This window comes from Heloderma suspectum, chromosome 2 (assembly GCF_057233095.1).
Source record: "Heloderma suspectum isolate Gila_16-S chromosome 2, 16-S_ref, whole genome shotgun sequence".
NCBI classification, from domain to species: domain Eukaryota; kingdom Metazoa; phylum Chordata; class Lepidosauria; order Squamata; family Helodermatidae; genus Heloderma; species Heloderma suspectum.
Genome location: NC_139459.1, coordinates 184303739 through 184321158, shown reverse-complemented (window position 1 = coordinate 184321158; position 17420 = coordinate 184303739). Strand labels below are relative to the sequence as shown.

The following is a 17420-nucleotide window of genomic DNA, read 5'->3' as shown; positions in this document are numbered from 1 at the left end:
GATGAAGTGAGCTATTGTCCAGAAAAGCTTATGCCAGAATGAATGTGTTAATCTTTGAGGTGTCGTAAGACTTTGTTGTTTTTGCTGTTAATAACGTTTCTTTGAGTTTATGTTCATGCAGAAGATGGAGTCATATGGGTGGGGCATAGCCTTTCCTCCAAGGAATTCTGGGCAATGGACATGGTTCTCCCTCTCCCCATTTTATCTTCACAAAAATCTGTGAAGTAGGTTATAGGCTGAGAGGGAGAGAGAGTGGCTCAAAGCCGTCTAGTGAATTTCATGGCTCAATGGGGAAAGTCCAGGTAGAGCAAAACCAAACTCAGTCCCCTTCAATCCTCTGAAGTGTAGCAGCTGCCTCACAGACAGAAATACAAGCTGTGCAGCTTTCCCCACATTTAATAGCTAAACTGTTGGACACTGGACAGAACATAGGGTTGGTATAGTTTCTGCAAATCCTAGTTAGAATAGATAGGATTAAGTTGATGGGACTAGATAAAGATTGAACAAGGAGCTGTGAGGAATGGGTTGAGGAGAGCTTAATGCATAGGAAAAAGTTCTGGGAATAGACTATTCTACATGTTCAGCATGGAATCTCTGCTTTTTTCCCCGTATAAAAACACACACCACAACTTTCTAGACATTATTATGTAAATAAACTAGAAAACCCATGAGCAGTGCCTGGTGAAATCTTGGAGGCCAAACAGAGACAATCAGGGGATGGAGTTTCAGTGTTGCAAATAACTCTCCTGGCCCTACCTTTTCGCCAACTGAAGCAGAATAAATTATTTTAAAAATAAGCAAATATATGCAAATTTCAGAATATATCCAAACCTACTCAGTCTAGTAAGAATTTCAAAATATATGCAAATCTACCCAATAGATTTAGGGAGCAATCTTATGGCCACTAGTCAGCAGCTAGACTGCCATAGGATATGTCGGGTTTCCAGGAACCGACCTCAGAGCCCGTGCTCTGAGGTCGGTTCTTGGAGAACTGCCCTTCCCCCACTCCCATGCTGTCTCAAAAGCAGCTTGGAACAGCCTTGTGCAACGCGCTCGGAAAAGCACGGAGCAGCGAAAACGGGGCAGTCCAGGGCGTCCTGGGGCGAGGAAGGCAGAAATGCCGGTACGACACTTCCCCTGCTCCGCCTTCCCGCAGCTAGCCGAAATTGGCTGTCTAATCTCAAATGCAGAGTGGCTGAAGCGTGGAGGGGATGTTCCACTCTGTGGTTCTCCTGCCCTGTATTGGATAGGCAGTCGCCTCCGAGTTCAAAGGCAGCGGGCCACCTATCCCCATAGGATTGTGCCCTTAGAATGTTAGCGTATATGCATATTTGCCCAATATATTCAGAATTTCAGTGCATTTTTGGTACACCCAATTCAACTATGGAGAAGGGTTGCCAATGGATCAGAGAGGTCTGCTCTTGTGCTTTTAAAAGGGACATGACACATGGAAATGGGCAGGTAAAGCCTTTCACAACAGGGAGGTAAAGAAAATTGGTTGCTAAAGTTGCAAATTTCATTGCTGATAAAACGTGCATTAAGTTGCTAATTAAGGCACAACTAAAGAGGCTGGCGCGCGCACACACACACACACACACACACACGAATGAACAAACAAACTTGGCTATGCCTTCCTCACACAGATAGCTCAGGCCTGTCTTTTACCACGTTAGGGGAGGCCTGGGCCCAAACTCAAAGTGACACACAGTTGTGTCTTGCTTCTCCTCCCTCCATTATTTTAATCCAGGGATAGGGAACTTGTAGCTCTCCAGATGTTGTTGAATTCCAGCTCCTATCAACCCAAGCTAGCACAACCAATGCTTAGGTTTGATGAGGATTGTAGATTCCATCCCTGATTTATCCGAAAGGCTGTGAGTTGAAGCAGAGAAATGGCAGGGGAGAATAGGGATGTCAGAGAAATCCGCAATGGATTCAAATGAGTTCAGATTTCTGTAAATCTGACCCACTGATTCTGCAGCAGACCACCTTTTTCCAAGTTGTGCAGATTCCATGGATTTGTGGACTGATTTTTTTTTTACTTTCTGGGAATTGTACGCAACTTTAGTGGTACAAAAATATGAAGAAAAAACTCTGTCCCAAAATGCACATCTCCCCCCCCCCCCAAGTGTGAAAATGTGGATGTTGGGGGAATTTTCACATTTTTTGATTTTTTATTCAGTTTTGGGGAGATTTGCACAAATCTGCATTAACGCTAATGCACATTAGTGAATGCAGATTTGCGTATTAGCTCACATGCAAATTAGCACAAGTAGAATGAAATTCTCCTACAAAAAATCCGATTCCATCAATGAGTGGACAACGAAACGAAAGACGCTTGACAATCCACAAAACACAGACAGAACAGATTTAACAAAATCTTTACATCCCTAGGGGGGGATTCACTTAATCTTAGGGTGGCCAGATGCAAAAGATGACAGGGCTTCTGCACCTTTAAGAGTTGTGGACAAGAGGGAATTTTAACATGAGGGAAGTTTCCAGAATGGCGAACATGTCATCACAGCAGTGCTAGCACCACCTGGTGGACAAAATGCAAACCTACAATCATATTTGCCTGGCAGACATCATAATTCAACCCACTCCTTTGTTCTTTGTTTATTGGAAGGAGCTTGTACAGAGGTGCAGAACTTATAGCGCAGCTTAATGTAGATCTAAAATAATAAAAGAGGGCATGTGTGTGTCTGTCAGGTGTCTAGGTTTCATGATTTAAGACTAGGAAACCTTGACAACTGAAACCTTGCATGCGTACTAAGGGGGCCCTAGGAATGTGCACCTCAGGGTTATTTTTTAAAACACATTTTAATAATTTGAATGTGACCATGTGTTTGGAGTCTGCACTGCCACCTCTGCTCACTAGGTGGCAGACTTCCCTAACCATCACGTAACTTTCCAGTCAACGGTTTGAAGTCAGGGGAAGGTAATCAGAGGGGCAGATACACACATCTGCCCCCTTGCCCTTGCGGTGTGGCAGACCCCCCCCCCAGGGAATAGACAGACCCCACCCTCAAAGGGCTATAAAAGGGATGGCACGTCTCAACTCTGACAGATGCTCAACTTTCCTTGAAGGCTTCGCTGTAGCAAACTACGGGCTATTCCAAATCATGCAAAGCTGGGTCCTAGTAACAAGTAAGCAAGCTGGTAAATAATGCCTTTCCAGCTACTAATTTAAGGTAATTGCAAATCAGCTCGATGTATTCCCTCACACACCCAAATCGAGCAGGTAAGACTCAGTGAATCTAGTTTGAATCTCTTGACTGCCACAAACTCACTGGATGGCACTTACAGTCTCAGTCCCCCCCCCGCCTTCTGGCAATATAACAGTAATAATGGCCTCCCTCCTAAGCTTGTTGTACACATTACTATGAGAATGGATTCGATCCAGATTTGGGCATGTGCAATTGGGTTGGCTTAAGCAGACCTCCTTGCCCCCTCCTCCCCACAGCAGTCCCTCCAGCCCTCTGGAAATGCTACACAGAGGGCCAGAGAATGAGAATCCTGCTGAATGGGGTGAGCTGTGGTGCCAGGGAGGCGAGGGGGAACCCCTCAATGGAGGCAGATGAACCGTCCATGAATGGAGACCTTCCATCTTCAGAAGAGAGACCCTGGATCCAACCCAGTGTATGCAAAATGCTTTGAACATTCAAATGTCTGTATAAAAGCCTTTTTATTCTCTACCTCTCTCTTCTCGTGCTGAGGGAGGTTGTAGTTAGAGCAACTGGTATTCAGAGATATGCTGCTTCTGATCATTTATCACAGCTATTAATAGCTGTTCGTAGACCTATCTGCCACGAATTTTGTCCATTTTTTTTTAAGCGATCTACACGAGTAGCCATCACCACAGCTTGTGATTCTGAATTCAGAGACAGGGCCATTTCTGTAGCAGGACTCCCAACGAGGGAACTTCTTCCAAGGGAGGTCAAGGTTGGCTCCATCCCTACCGAGTTTTAGGTGGGCAGTAAAAAATGTACTGTTTTGCCAGGCCTTTGGTGGATTTTGATATTATTGTTTCTGTTTTTATTCTGTTGTGATTTCATGGAATTGTTGTTTTTAAATGGTACACCACTTTGAGGGCCCTGGTGGGCAGAAAAGCGATTTATAAATACTTTACATAAATAAAAATGTGTGTATTGTAATCAACCTACTTGATATCACCCAACAGAAATGAAAAACAAGCAAACAATAGTACAGCTATATCCCCATTTTGAAATGGTAGGTAGGTGTGAATACAGCCAAGATGTAATCCAGGCCTCACTTCCTACTCCAGTAGGTATTATTTTAAAATCTTCTACACTGGCTTTCAGTATAAATAGTATAAAAAGAAGCATCACAGAAATGTAAAAGAAAGGTATGTGATCCAGGCTTGAATTGATGCAGAAATGGTGCTTGCATCAACCTCTCTGCCTCTTGTGGCAAATCCAGCATGGTTTAGCTTGAAGCTCTTAGTGCCAGCAATGAAGCCTTAGAGAAAAATAAATTCAGAAGAGGGTGTTTGAATTTCCATCACTTTATTTTGCAAAAATAGAAAAGCCCCCTCTTCTGCGGCACGGCTGGGAGTGCAGGGGCAGGAGAGATTCCTCTAAAATACCATGGGAAGCTGGTCTGTAAACATCACAGAAGGGCTTCACCCTCTTTTCCATCCCACCCCACAGCAAACAAACAGACCCCATTTTAAGGCCTGGGGTATTTACTTATTTCATTTCATTTCATTTCATTTTGGCAGCTTAAAACGACTGGGGAAGAAGCCAAGGCAGTTGAGCAGAGCCCCTTGTTCCTTGGGGAACTGGCACCCCTCATCCTGCTCTGGGATAAGGTAGGGTGAAGACATAACTCTCCTGTGCTACCTATCCCCCTCCCTGGTGTAAACATAGGCAAATAAATAAATCTACCGAAAGTGTTGCCCCACTCATGGCCAGCAGGGGGCAGCAGCACTTTCAGCTCTCATCCCAAAGCAGCAGCAGAGGCGGTCAAGATAACCCCTCCACCCTTGCAATGGGGCTAATGCCCTCCCCCAGTGCTGATGCAAACTCCAGCAAGGGTGGCCGCCTGCCTTTCTCCCCTGATGAAGGTTCTGCAGGGGGAGGAGATGTAGAGTGAGATGGAATAGCAGCTGCTAATGGTGAAACATCAGCAAAGGACGATGATGCGATGCCACCCTCCCCCCTCCAACCCCCTTGTAGTGTTAGGGTTTCATTCATTTCATATCGCTAGGAGCAGAGGGGGGTGGGATAATAATAAAAGCCTTCAGAAAGACTTTGGTCCTCGAGTGATAAGAAAAAGCATCTGCTGTATCTTTTATTTGGTCCATTGGAATGGGGGTGGTTGCGATGTTGCAGCAAAGGCAGTCCCATCTAGGCCTAAGGGAAGGAGACCCACTCCATTTCCAGAAGTGGTCCCACCCCTTCCCCTCCATCAAAGTGCTGGGGAAGCAGAGTTAAAGGCAAGCAAGAGTGCCCCCCCCCCCACCTTTCCATATGACCTTTGGAGAGCGGCAGCTGGCTTCTTGGGAGGAGACAGAAGGGGGCGCTGAGGGACAGCAAGTGGGTTCAAGTCTATAGCTCTACACCCCTCACCTCCACCCTTTCCTTGATATCTTTGGTATCTGGCATCCTTTGCAGTCTGTTTTCCCAGAATTCTTAGCACCGGGGTCAAAAGCATCCCAAGCAAGAACAGATACAGTTTCCCCCACCCCCACCCTGCCCCACAACCCTGATATCCCCCTGCCTTGGGACTGGGGAGGCAGGGGGAAGGACTGCTGCCCCTCCCCAAACCCCACTATGGGATTGATCTCTGCCTCAACAATAAAACATTAGCACTTTATACAGCTAAAACAAAGAAGCCCCCTTCCCCCACCCAACCCTACAACTCACCTCCCTCAAAAACAATTCCACATCCCATTGGAATCCACAAGAGATGGATATTAACACACACACACGCACATCCAACAAGCCCACAATGGGAATGCCAATACTGAAGTCCTCCCTGGCTTCATTCTCCCCGTGCCCCATAATCCTTGGTCCAAGTTCCCTGTGTGTGCAGTGGGGGCAGGCAGGCGTGCATGAGGGGTGGGGTGTTGGAGGGCATGCCATCCCTCTGTCTTCAGAAACTTGAATAAATAGTGTCTTGGATGTCTGGATCCCCTGGCTTGGGAGGCTGAAGAGTACAGCTGACCTCCAGCCAAGACTGTGGAGTAGGTAGGAGGGAGGAGGCCACGAATCACTGCATAGGGCCCACGTGCTGCAGAGTCTCTTTATTGGCTCTTGCGGTGCCCCTTTTTTCTCACAGGTGCAGGGGGGCGGGGAATTGCACATCTGGAGCTCATCCCATTTTGAAAGGGAGAGTCTCCAAGTCTAAGCCCCTTGGGGGCTTTCCCAGGTCCTGAATATTTGGCTTGAAGGCGCCCGACTCAACTGGACAGGCCATGGGGGGACTTTGGCAAAGCTTTGGGGTTGAGGAGCAAAGGCTTCAGAATATGCATCCAAGGCCCCCAAAAGGAAAAGGTTAAGGCAAGAGGCATCCACCCCAAGTCACCAAACACAGTGGAGGAGAGGGAGATGTGGCTGGCGCCTCCTCGTTGGTTTTAAGTGTTGCCGTGACACCCGACTCCGGCTGATGGGCCAAGAGCAGGAAAGGCAAGCATTAATGAAAGAGTCTCAGAGGATATGGGCAACGGGAAGGACGGAGGAGATACATGTAGAGGGGCTTTCTCCTGGCCTTTCCTAGCCTAGATCCTGGCTCTCTTGAGATGCTAGGGTGCCTTCTCCTGGCTCCTGGTGTCGGCTGGGCTCTCCTCAGTGCTGGGCGGATCTGCCAGTGGCGGGGGCTGCGACAGCTCATCTTCGAACATCTCAGGATTTTCCAGCATCTCTCGGATGAGCGGTGGCATGGGCCCGGGGATCTCCATCTTCAGGGTGATGGCTCGTTCGGCACCTGTTGCAGGGGAGAAGAGAGAAAAAAGGAGGCATGAGAAGCCATGAGTTTCCCAGCGGGAAAGGCGGAGCTGCATATTGCAAGTTTGACCACGAGCAGGTCTGTCCAGGGCACAACCGTGGAAAGTGCATGGCAGGAGCCAGTGCATTTTCATGTACCGATTGCCAACTCGCCCCCTATGGACGAAATCCAGCCCCCAAGAAGGCCTTTCACGGGGAGAATGGGCTGGAGGTGGAGGAACCAAAGATTTGCAGTGGAGGAGAAGCAGAACCTTTCTGCTTCAGTGCTGCCACTTTTTCCCCTTGGTGGGGGAGCTGCACTCAGTGACTTCTGTCTTTCCATCCCTGTTGCAGAGGAACCAGAGATATCAGAGATTCCACCCACCAACCAGCACATAATGGGCAAAGGGGGAAGGAAGGAGTCAAGGAGAACAGCATTTCCTCCACAATGTCAGGAAGCAAAAAATGGCAGTACTGAAAATGAGAAGCACTCTGCATCATTCCACCACGAATCCAGTTAAGCCTGTTTGGAGGTGAGGCAATCAGCCCTGAACCATGCAAGGTCTCTCAATCTCCCTCCCCACCAAACAAAATGCAATTCATAAGTCCCAACAACGTCTATGAGTGTGATTAACCTTAGACACAGAAGCCATTTCCAATGACTAAATTATTGCAATTAAGAGGCATGGGGGAAGGTCCGTAGCTCAGTGGCAGAACACCTCTTTTGCATGCAGAAGGTCCCAGGTTCGATTCCCAGCATCTCCAGGTAGGGCTGGAAAGACTCCTGCCTGAAACCCTGGAGAGCCGCTGCCAATCAGTGTTGACAATACTGAGCTATATAGACCAATGCTTTGACTCAGTATAAAGCAGCTTCCTAAGTTGCTATTCAGACTGAAACCAATCATTGGGTGGCCACGAGGGGCTGCTTCATGCATTACAGAAGGTCCACATAACAATCAGTTCTATGTAGAAAACTGCACACATTCACATCTAGAGCATTACATAGATACTCCTGTATGTGGAACTGGAATTATAATAAGAATTATTATTATTATTATTATTATTATTATTATTTTCTTGGATGTCTTTCTCCCCCCAAAAAGAAGCAAGGTGACTTACAATAGAATTAAAACATACAAATGCTAAAAGAGCTACAAAAATTATCCATTAAAATACAACCATAAAACAGCTGAAACATCAGTGATGGCCTTCAACTGAGGTATTAAACAGCCCATCATACACCAACAAATGCCTGGGAATAGAGGAAAGTCTTAACCTGACACTGAAATGGTGACAATGTTGACACCAGGCAGGCCTCACTGGGGACAGTGTTCTGTAACTGGGGGGTTGGGGGCACCACCAAGAAGGCCCTCTCCCTTGGTGCCATCCTTTGAACCTCGCTTGGAGGAGGTGCTCAGAGCAGGGCCTCAGTTGATGCGTGTAGTATATGGGTAGTTCATACCAGGAGAGGTGCTCCATCAGGTATTGTGGTCCTGAGCCATATAGGGCTTTATAGATTAAAACTAGCATCTTGAATTGGGCTCAGAAATGTATAGGGAGCCAGTGCTAGCAGGCCAGAATGATGATTTGTGTTGATGGTTTGTGCTCACCTTTGGTGCTGATCCCCCGCAGGTCAGTGATTTTCATCAGCATGCGGGGGAACATGTAAGGCTTGTTGGGCCGGCGTCGGCGAGCATAGATCTTCAGCGCTTCCAGCAGTGGCTCCTGCAGTTTGTCCACTTTCTCGGGCTCTTCCAGGTCCATTCGATCTGTGGAGAAGAGAAAGACGTGGAGCACTGTTTGGCTGGTTGGTTGCTTTATTTTCTGTAGGATGCCTTGATCGTTTCATAGAAAGGTGGGGCAGAAATGCTATAAATACAGAAGGTGTAATTTAGAGAGGGTTCCTGGCCAAACTTGAAGGTTGTGATGGACTGTGGAATGGAGGCTGAAACTAGGAATGCTGGAGAGATTCAATACGGACTAAAATGAGCTCGGACTTCTAAGAATCCAACCTGCGGAATCTGCTGCGGAGCGACCCCCTCAGGCCGTGCACAGCCCGTGGACTTTCGGATGATTTTTTTACTTTCCCGAAATTTACACATATAAATTCATAGGAAAATAGTACATTTCTGCTGAGGAAACCTTGAATGGAATGGGGGACAATCCACTACATGTTACGTACTAAGGTAAATTATGTAAATACTTACATAATTATTTGTGTATTTTTCAGCACGACAAAAAAAATGTATTTGCATCCGTCTGTGGGCGGACGATGGAACAGAAGATACCTGACAATCCGCGAAACACAGACAGAGCGGACTTTACACAGTCCGTACATCCCTAGCTTAGACCACTTAGGGTATTTTTGGTGGGTTGAAGGGCCACAATGGCTTCCCCAGAACCCGTGGCGGGCCACACCCCTCCCCTGCCATCAGACATGGCCGTGTGGCTGGATTCCCAGGGTTGCTGCTGGGAAACAAGGTGTGTGGAGAATGTGCCCCTCGTTTCCCAGCAGAATCACAGTTTCTGCAAAGAAACAGGGTGTGCAATGATTCCTCTGCAGAATTGCATTCCCCACCCCTGCCAGTTAAACAGCGCGATTCTGCTGAGAAACAAGGCACGTGCTCCGCACACGCTTTGTTTCCCAGCAGAATTGCTGAGAATCTGGCAGCCATGACAGTGGACCCAGTGGGCATCACAAAAACCTCCATGGGGGGTGCCACGTGCAGCCCATCTGTCACGTGCCGCCCGCCCCGATTTGGGGCATCTCCAGCAATTCAAATTGCATTCATAAGATGGTAAGGAGCCAGCATGGGCACTCGTAACAGCCCACCTTATCCTGTCGAAAATCTCCTTGGAGGGAAGGGCCCAAATGAGAGGAGATAAAATAGATTAGATAGATAAATTAAATAGACAGACAGATTCACCTAGAGTAACCAGTGCTGTAACAGCAAGTGAGCAACCATTTAAAAACACAGCTATGTACATGTGTCTAATTGGCATAATTTTTCAAATTGCAGATCATAGCCTCTCTGGTTGCAGAATTGGGGAGGGGGTCCCCCACACCATATACACACTATTCTTTTAGAGTACTATTCTAAGCCTCCTGCAGATGCCATTCCCCAGCCTTGCCCCCTCCAGAGGTGTTGGGCTACAACTCCCATTATCCCCAGCCAGAATGCACAACAAACCATCTGCTGGGGATGATGGCAGTTGTAGTCCAACCCTTCTGGAAATCGCCAGGCTGAAGAAGCCTGTCTTAGTCCTTTGCCTTCTGATGGAGAAAAAAGATAACTACACTGTCAGCGCTCTTGCCTGCTCCCTACAGCAGCTCCGTAAGCAGCGCTTGTGAGAATCAGAGCCTTCTCCTCTGTAAGACAAGGCTCCCTTCACCACCAGCTAAACTTAAAAAACCTGCAGAGTCCTGCTACAGGGTCCTTACCTCCACAGATGAGGCAGATGGCGCTGAGCAGGCCTGTCTCCGTGTCGTCCATCTCAAGGGGCAGGAGCTGCCCAGCAAAGGCAAAGACCAAGTCAGTGAGAGGCCCAAATCCAGCATTGTGCATCTGGGTACGGTTCAGAGTCAGCCCGTCAGAGAAGGTCATGGTGTCCTGGTCCGGGGTGTAGCGGGTGCAAATACGGAGCATCTGCAGCAGACAGGTGGGGGACAGGGGGAAGATGGCACAGGTAAGATGGTCAAAAAGAATATCGCAAGGAGAGGGAGCCAGATCTGCATGCCAGCTTCCATCATATCTTCCCTGGTTCTGTATAGGTGCACACAATCCAGTATCCTGAGAATCTCAGCCTTTCAAGTGCATTCTGCCCTTCAACCCTACAATGATTGGTCTGAAAGTGCTTGGAAGATGCCCAGAGAAACCTGAGCAGCCAGATGTAAAGCTGAGCAGAATTTCTAGCAGACAAAAGGAGTGGGGGGCTCCCCAACATCCCGCCTAGCCCTCCCCATACTTAGCAGGAGCATCATGATTCAAGTATCTACATACTTTCGCATCATTTAGACACCTTGCCAAATTTGGGCCACCTTGGAACAAATTTTATTCCTGTGGTTACGCACGTGCAGCCCCCACCCACGCACTGACAGCCAAGGTCACACACCCTCCCCCTTTCATCAGCTCCCACGGACTGCTGTGGCTGAGCCCCTCACCAGGATGTCTAGGCAGGCCGCTTTGAGCAGGGTGATTTGGTCAGCAATGCTGAGACTGGTGAAGCCTGGCAGGCGTTTGGCAAACTCCACGATCTTGATGATGCACTTGGTGGCCAGTTCACTGAACTTGTCCCATAGCCCCAGGTCCAGCTGGACTCTGTGATCTGCGCTGGAGTTCTGGAAGGGAAGACAAGAGATCAGGCATTAGGACTGCTGCTGCTTTGCCCCCCACCCCTCGCATCTCTCTCTCTCTCTCTCCCCCCCCCCTCCCTGTGAGATAGATGAGACAGACAGAATCATTCATCCATCTGTCTCAAAATATATTTAGTGCTAAAGGTTTTGGCTTCCACCCTCTTCAGTAGCTGTGATATTATGTGTACACACACACACACACACACACAGGAAAACAAACCAGCTTCATAAACTATGGTTTGAAGTTAGCTTGTTTCCACTAACCACAGTTACAATTAACCACATTTTGTCCAGATTTCTGATGATATGGCATGCTGTGGTTATTCTAAAATAGGGCTGTAGCTCGGTGGTAGAGCACATGCTTGCATGCAGAAGATTCCAGGTTCAATCCCTGGCATCTCCAGGTAAGGCTGGGAAAGAATCCTGCCTGAAGCCCTGGAGAGCCGCTGCCAGTCAGTGTTGACAATACTGGGCTAGACGGACCATGGCTCTGACTCAGTGGGGTGGTTTGCACAATCACCACGACTTAAGCCATGGTGCCTTGTTTAAGCCATGGTCTGTGCCGGGCATCATTTGAATAATCACCACCTGGGCGTGGCTTGTTGTGTCATGTGAACCCAGGCAACATGGCTTGAGGGTTAAACAAGCCACAAATAACCCAACAATAGCCCACAGGTTATTTGAGGATTGTTTAGCTATCAAACAAGCCATGCCGCCCAGGAAGAGACAACAAGACAAGCTGTGCCTGAACAGTGATTATTCAGATCGTGCCCAACATGCGCCATGGCTTAAACAAGTGACTGTGGCTTGTTTAAGCTGCGGTGATGGTGTGAACCAGTCACTACAAGCCAGCTTCCTATGTCCCTATGTTCACAAACTCCTCATTGTGTCCATGCCAGGAGAGGGGGAATCAAGCCTATGGGGAGGCCAGGATCATTCTTGTAATGCTAAATGCCTTACCGTGGTGTATTTGCCCAACTGGCAGAGGGAAGGGAAGGTTTCCTGATGAGCTTTGCTGACTTTCTGGATGAGCTCTTCCAGCTCAGGCGTCATTTCATAGCTATCCACCACCACCTCCTCTTTCACATCCTTTTTCTTCTTGTTGCGGTCATTCCTCACGGCTGAAAGGAGAAAGGGGGAAGGTGAGGGGAACGGGACATGCTGTGGACCTGAGCCAGGCTGGTAACTTCTTAGGTTCTTATGATCTGACCAAATCAATTCAGCACCCAAATGCTCAGGGTTTAATTTACATCTCCGGGAAAGAGCAAGTGATAGAGATCAATCGCTGTCAAATCATTCTCAGGATACACAGCGGGAGCAGGGGTGTTGGCTCTCCTGCAAGAGGCATCTGCCTAGGAAGACAGTACTGCCTAGAACAGGGATGTTGAGACTCTTTCAGCCAGCGGGCTGAATTCCATTCCATTCCAGGGATAGGCAGCACTGGAGGCAAAAGGGCTGGGGCCAAAATTACCAAACATACCAGCACACTGTAACTTCAAGCTCTTACTACCAGTAACCAAGACTTGGAAGAGGCATTTCAACCTTTTCGAATGGGGGCAAAGCAGCACAAAGGGCACAAAACCACCAAATGACTGGTGGCTGGGGGGAAGGGGATGTGTCTCCGGGGGAACCCTAGAGGGCAGGATTGGGACCTAGGTCTGAAGTTTTGCACCCCTGGTCTAAAGCAGGGGATGGCAACCTGGCATACTCTAGATGTTTTTGACAATAACTCAGAATGGGAGCTATAGCACAAAGCAGGCACCAGGTTGCCTACACAAAGACAAAAAAAGAAAAGAAAAGCCAGCGCCAATATTTATAGTTCCTGATGAGTTTCAAGAATGTCTCTTTACAAAGGGCAACTGAATAATATAGAATATCAAAGCATCTTTAAAAACTGATTTACATGCCTTAAAAAATCCACAGTTTAAATACATCTTACAACTTCAAAGCATACCAACAATTGCAAACTATATATTTTTCACACTGATATATAAGATAGCAATATTGCAAATACCAGAAAACAATTCAAAAAACAAAAACCTACTTCTTATTAACGTCCAAACAATGGGCAGTATCCAAGGTAGTCCTACACAGACTAGGCCCATTCATTTCAACAGGTCTACTCTATGTAGGAGTACCACTGGATACTGCCCAGTGCTTAGAACTCCTGGCTTCTGCCCAGTGCTTAGAACTCCTGGCTTCTAACTCACACATGGAAGATAAACGAACCAGCTTACACACACACACTGAGAGGATTTTTCTTAGCTACCAGTTCCTTACTAAGTGAATTGCAGGTCTCAATCTCATTGTTAGACAAGTGTGTGTTTTTTAAAATCCTGTTATTGCTTACTACTTCACTGTAATGCTATCCCAAAATAAATATATTTTTATAAAACAAAAATGAAAAAATCAAACTATATAAAATATACTCCTACAATTCATATTCTAAAACAGTACTGCTGACCCATGTCACCACATCCCCAAAGGCTGGAGTAACTATCAATCAGTTAGCATCTAACTCAAAAAAGGAATATAATGCCTTCATTTAACCCTTTCAGGGTCACAGTGCCCAATCTCAGGAACCATGCAGCCTCCTTCCACCTTCCTGGTGGCAAAAAGTGGGCTTACCAGGTGCCACTGAAAGCAATAGGTAGATGGGACAGTTGCCAGCATCCGAGGCAGCAGGTAAAGGGTGCGAGGGAACTGTAGCCAACTAGTACATTTGTGGATGAGGTGAGGCCTGAACCAGGGCCAGCCCTATCATTAGGCAGAGTGAGGCAGTCGCCTCAGGCAGCAGATGCTGGAGGTGGCAGCAAGGTGGTAGAAGACAGAGCTGTGGCTGTGTGGCCTGCCCTGTGCCCCTGAAGCTAGCCTGCTCCCTTCAGGTATAGTGAAGGATGCTGTCCCATTGCCAGTGTTGAAGAAAGATTCAGCCACCAGTCCAGTCAGCTTTTGTACCATCTTGTCCTTCACCTCAGACAGCAAAATGTCTTGGGCTGGCCCTGGCCTGAACTAGAGATTTCCCACCTCACAGAAACATTGGAAGCTGCCTCATACCAGGTCAGACGATTCGTCCATCTAGCCCAGTATTGTCTGGCTGGCAGCCGCTTTCCAGGCTCTCAGGCAGAGAAGTGCCCTTTCCCATCATCTCCTGCCTGATCCTTTTAGCTGGAGACTCCACGGATTAAACCTGAGACCTTTGGTGTGCAAAGCAGGTGCTCTGCCACTCAGCTATGGGCACAGTATTAGCCACTGCAACCCCTTTCTTTGCCTGGCGCTGAAGGATGCTCCTAAGCCTTCACGAATGCCTGGCAGGGAGAACTGCAGCCAGTGCCGCTTCTCCTTTCACTGCACCTTTGTGAACTGAGAAGCCACCCTTTTGCCAAATACCACTCCACCATGCTGCTGCTGCTGCTATTTAAAAACCAACAACACAGCAGTCTGCTTGGGATCAGAAAGGAGCCATCTTTTTCTTCCAGATTCCAAGCCTCTGCCATCACCCTGCTCTCTAGGCTGCACAGCAGATTCCTCAACCTGAAACATGTGCCAAGCTGTCACGGAAGCACTCTGGGAGCGGTGCTCAGCCAGAGGCAAACAGGAAGAAATAACCAAGACAGCCAGATAGAGGACTGCAGAGCTGTTGGATAGGATGGGGGTGGGGGGTTACTATAACTCACTCCACCCAACAGGGACTACTTCCTCTTCCCTAGGGAATAACAATAACTGAGGTCAGAGCTTCTCCAGCGACAGGACAGAGATCCCATCTCTGTATAGCTTGTGATGCACTGAGCTGAATACAGCAATGTACTGTGGCCTACCAGGGGTGTGGCCAACCTCCCCTCCCTATTTTTGCAGTCTCAAGCAGGTTGGGGGGAGGGGCAGAGAGCCCCTGGTTGGTCCCAGCACATGATCACTGGGCTGCCTTTGGCTTGGTGAGCTACAAATTGTGCGGGCCTGCGGCAAGCTCTGATGGCAAACTAGCTCAGCTGTAGCATCCATCTCAGACCTTTGCCTGGCAGTTTCTGAACAGACCGGAGGTCCCATTTTAGTGCCTGTACGAAAGATACAGAGAGAACATTCAGATTGCTGGAGCATGAAAACCTATTTGGCTTCTAACTCAAAGGCTTCTGTTCTGTGTGTGTATACTTTTTTAAAATCCTGTTTGCTGTGCAAAAATGTAACATTGCAGGACTATGGTCTGAAAGCACATGATGCTACAACCTTGCTGAAGCTAAGCAGGTCTGGGTCTGGTCACTGCCTGGATGGGTGGCTGCTCAGGATCCCCATGTACGTTGCCTTGAATTCCATGGGGAATTCCCTTTTCATGGGGAAAAGGTGGGGGTATACGTGAAATAAATAAGCAAGCATCTTCATTACCACCTCTGAGAAATGGCTGGAGTTAATTCTATCCATGGGAGAGCAAATAAAAGACTGACATGGAAAACTGATAGAAATTACCTTGGTGGTAAAAATTAGTTTCATCCACCCCAAATGTCAGAAAAACATAGTGGGCTGAATCCAGACATGGTCATACTTAGAGTAGATTCACTTAAATCAATAGGGCCCATAATTTCAATGGGTGTAGACTAACCATGATAAAATCTGGATCAAACCCAGTGTGTGTAAAAGTCCCAAATTCTGTACGAGAAGCACAATATTAGTGGCTTGGATGCTACAGGCACTTCACCATAACAGCTCAGCATGAATTCACTGGGTGGTGTCCAATGTTGGTCCTACTTCAAGTAGACCCAGTGAAATGAATGAAGCTTAAGTTAACACTGAATGCAACACATTATCTGTCTTCTCCAATCTGGTGCTCCCCAGACGCTGGGATCATGGCTAGGGATTATGGAAGTTGTAGTCCAACACAACTGGAGGGCACCACCCTTAGGGAAGGGTGCATTTGTTCTTTGTACATTTTTACCACCCTCCTGTACACCCAAACAGATTGGTTAAAGAATAACAAAAGGTCCTGGGGGGGGGGGGGCACACACACTTTAATTTTTAACCTGTCTCTGATTAGGAAGGACTATGGGACTAGGGGATGGACATTATAAAAGATACTTAAGATTACTTAGCCATCATACTAATAATCTTGTTGTATTATTATCAGAGTGCTTAAGGAGCAATTTACAGTGCAGTCCTATGGGTACAGGCTGAAATCCTATGCACACTTTCCCGGTAATATAGTGGGATTTACTTCTGAGCACACATACACAATATTGTGCTTCTTTTCACTGCTCTGGCTTTTCAGTGAATCCTTATGGGAAAAAGCAGGGATTCCAATTCACTCGAGCAGTTGTGAAGGCAGCGAAAAGGGATGTGGTCTTGTCTGTGTGGCAATGGAAGGAAACCTTCTTCCCGTGTCCAGGAAGAATCAAAAGGCTGAAATGGAACTGGGGCCATCTATCCCAGTTCCCACAAGGCAGGACTGTCCACTTACCGATGCCTCACAGGTTAACCAGGCAGACCACAGAATACCACAATGGGGAGAGCATCTGCATTGCCAGAGCAAGTAGCTCCAGATGTCTCGAAACAAGAGACCCAGATCCAGGGCCCTCTAGGCAAGGAATCTGGAAAAGGCCCATAGCTCAGTGGTAGAGCACCTTTTGTGCATGCAGAAGGTTCCAGGTTCAATCCCCGGCATCTCTAGGTACGGCTGGAAAAGCTCCTACTTGAAGCACTGGAGAGCTGCTACCAGTCAGTGTCAACAATACTGGGCTAGATAGACCAAGGACTGATTGGACTAATTCAGTTACAAGGGAAGCTTCCTGCGTTCCTATGGATGCTGCAAAAATTTCTCAGACCAAGGTTCTCTTGGGCTGGTGTGTGTGTGTGTGTTCACTGGGGGGCTGGAGATGTCCTCCTCCAACAAGGGGTGTCCGCCGCACCAGTACCACCCAAGCCCTGCCACCATCATGCCTCCCTTATTGAGAGTCCTGGGGTTGCGTGTGCACTCTCTTCGGCCTGAGCCTTCCCTGGCTGCCCTTCCTGTTCACCCCAGGATAAAGCGCCAGGGATCTGGGAACAGGATACGCCAATCGACAGGATATACACTTATAGCCACAGTCAGCACAATGCTGATGGGGGCTGGGGGGGGTGACTGCCAGCCAAGCCATACA

The 17420-nt window shown here is 47.8% G+C and overlaps 1 protein-coding gene across 2 annotated transcripts in view; it reads right to left on the bottom strand.

Moving 5' to 3' along the window:
- Positions 1–4509: 4509 nt before the first annotated feature.
- Positions 4510–17420, bottom strand: part of RARG (retinoic acid receptor gamma) — a 138328-nt gene continuing 125417 nt past the window's right edge. For both annotated transcript variants that reach the window (XM_084836674.1, XM_084836676.1), the window contains 5 exons: positions 12259–12419; positions 11107–11283; positions 10387–10591; positions 8555–8713; positions 4510–6945 (listed from right to left, as the gene is read on the bottom strand). In XM_084836674.1, the coding sequence (XP_084692800.1) occupies positions 6764–6945; positions 8555–8713; positions 10387–10591; positions 11107–11283; positions 12259–12419 (884 nt within the window). In that variant the 3' untranslated portion in view covers positions 4510–6763. The remainder of the gene's footprint in view (positions 6946–8554; positions 8714–10386; positions 10592–11106; positions 11284–12258; positions 12420–17420) is intronic.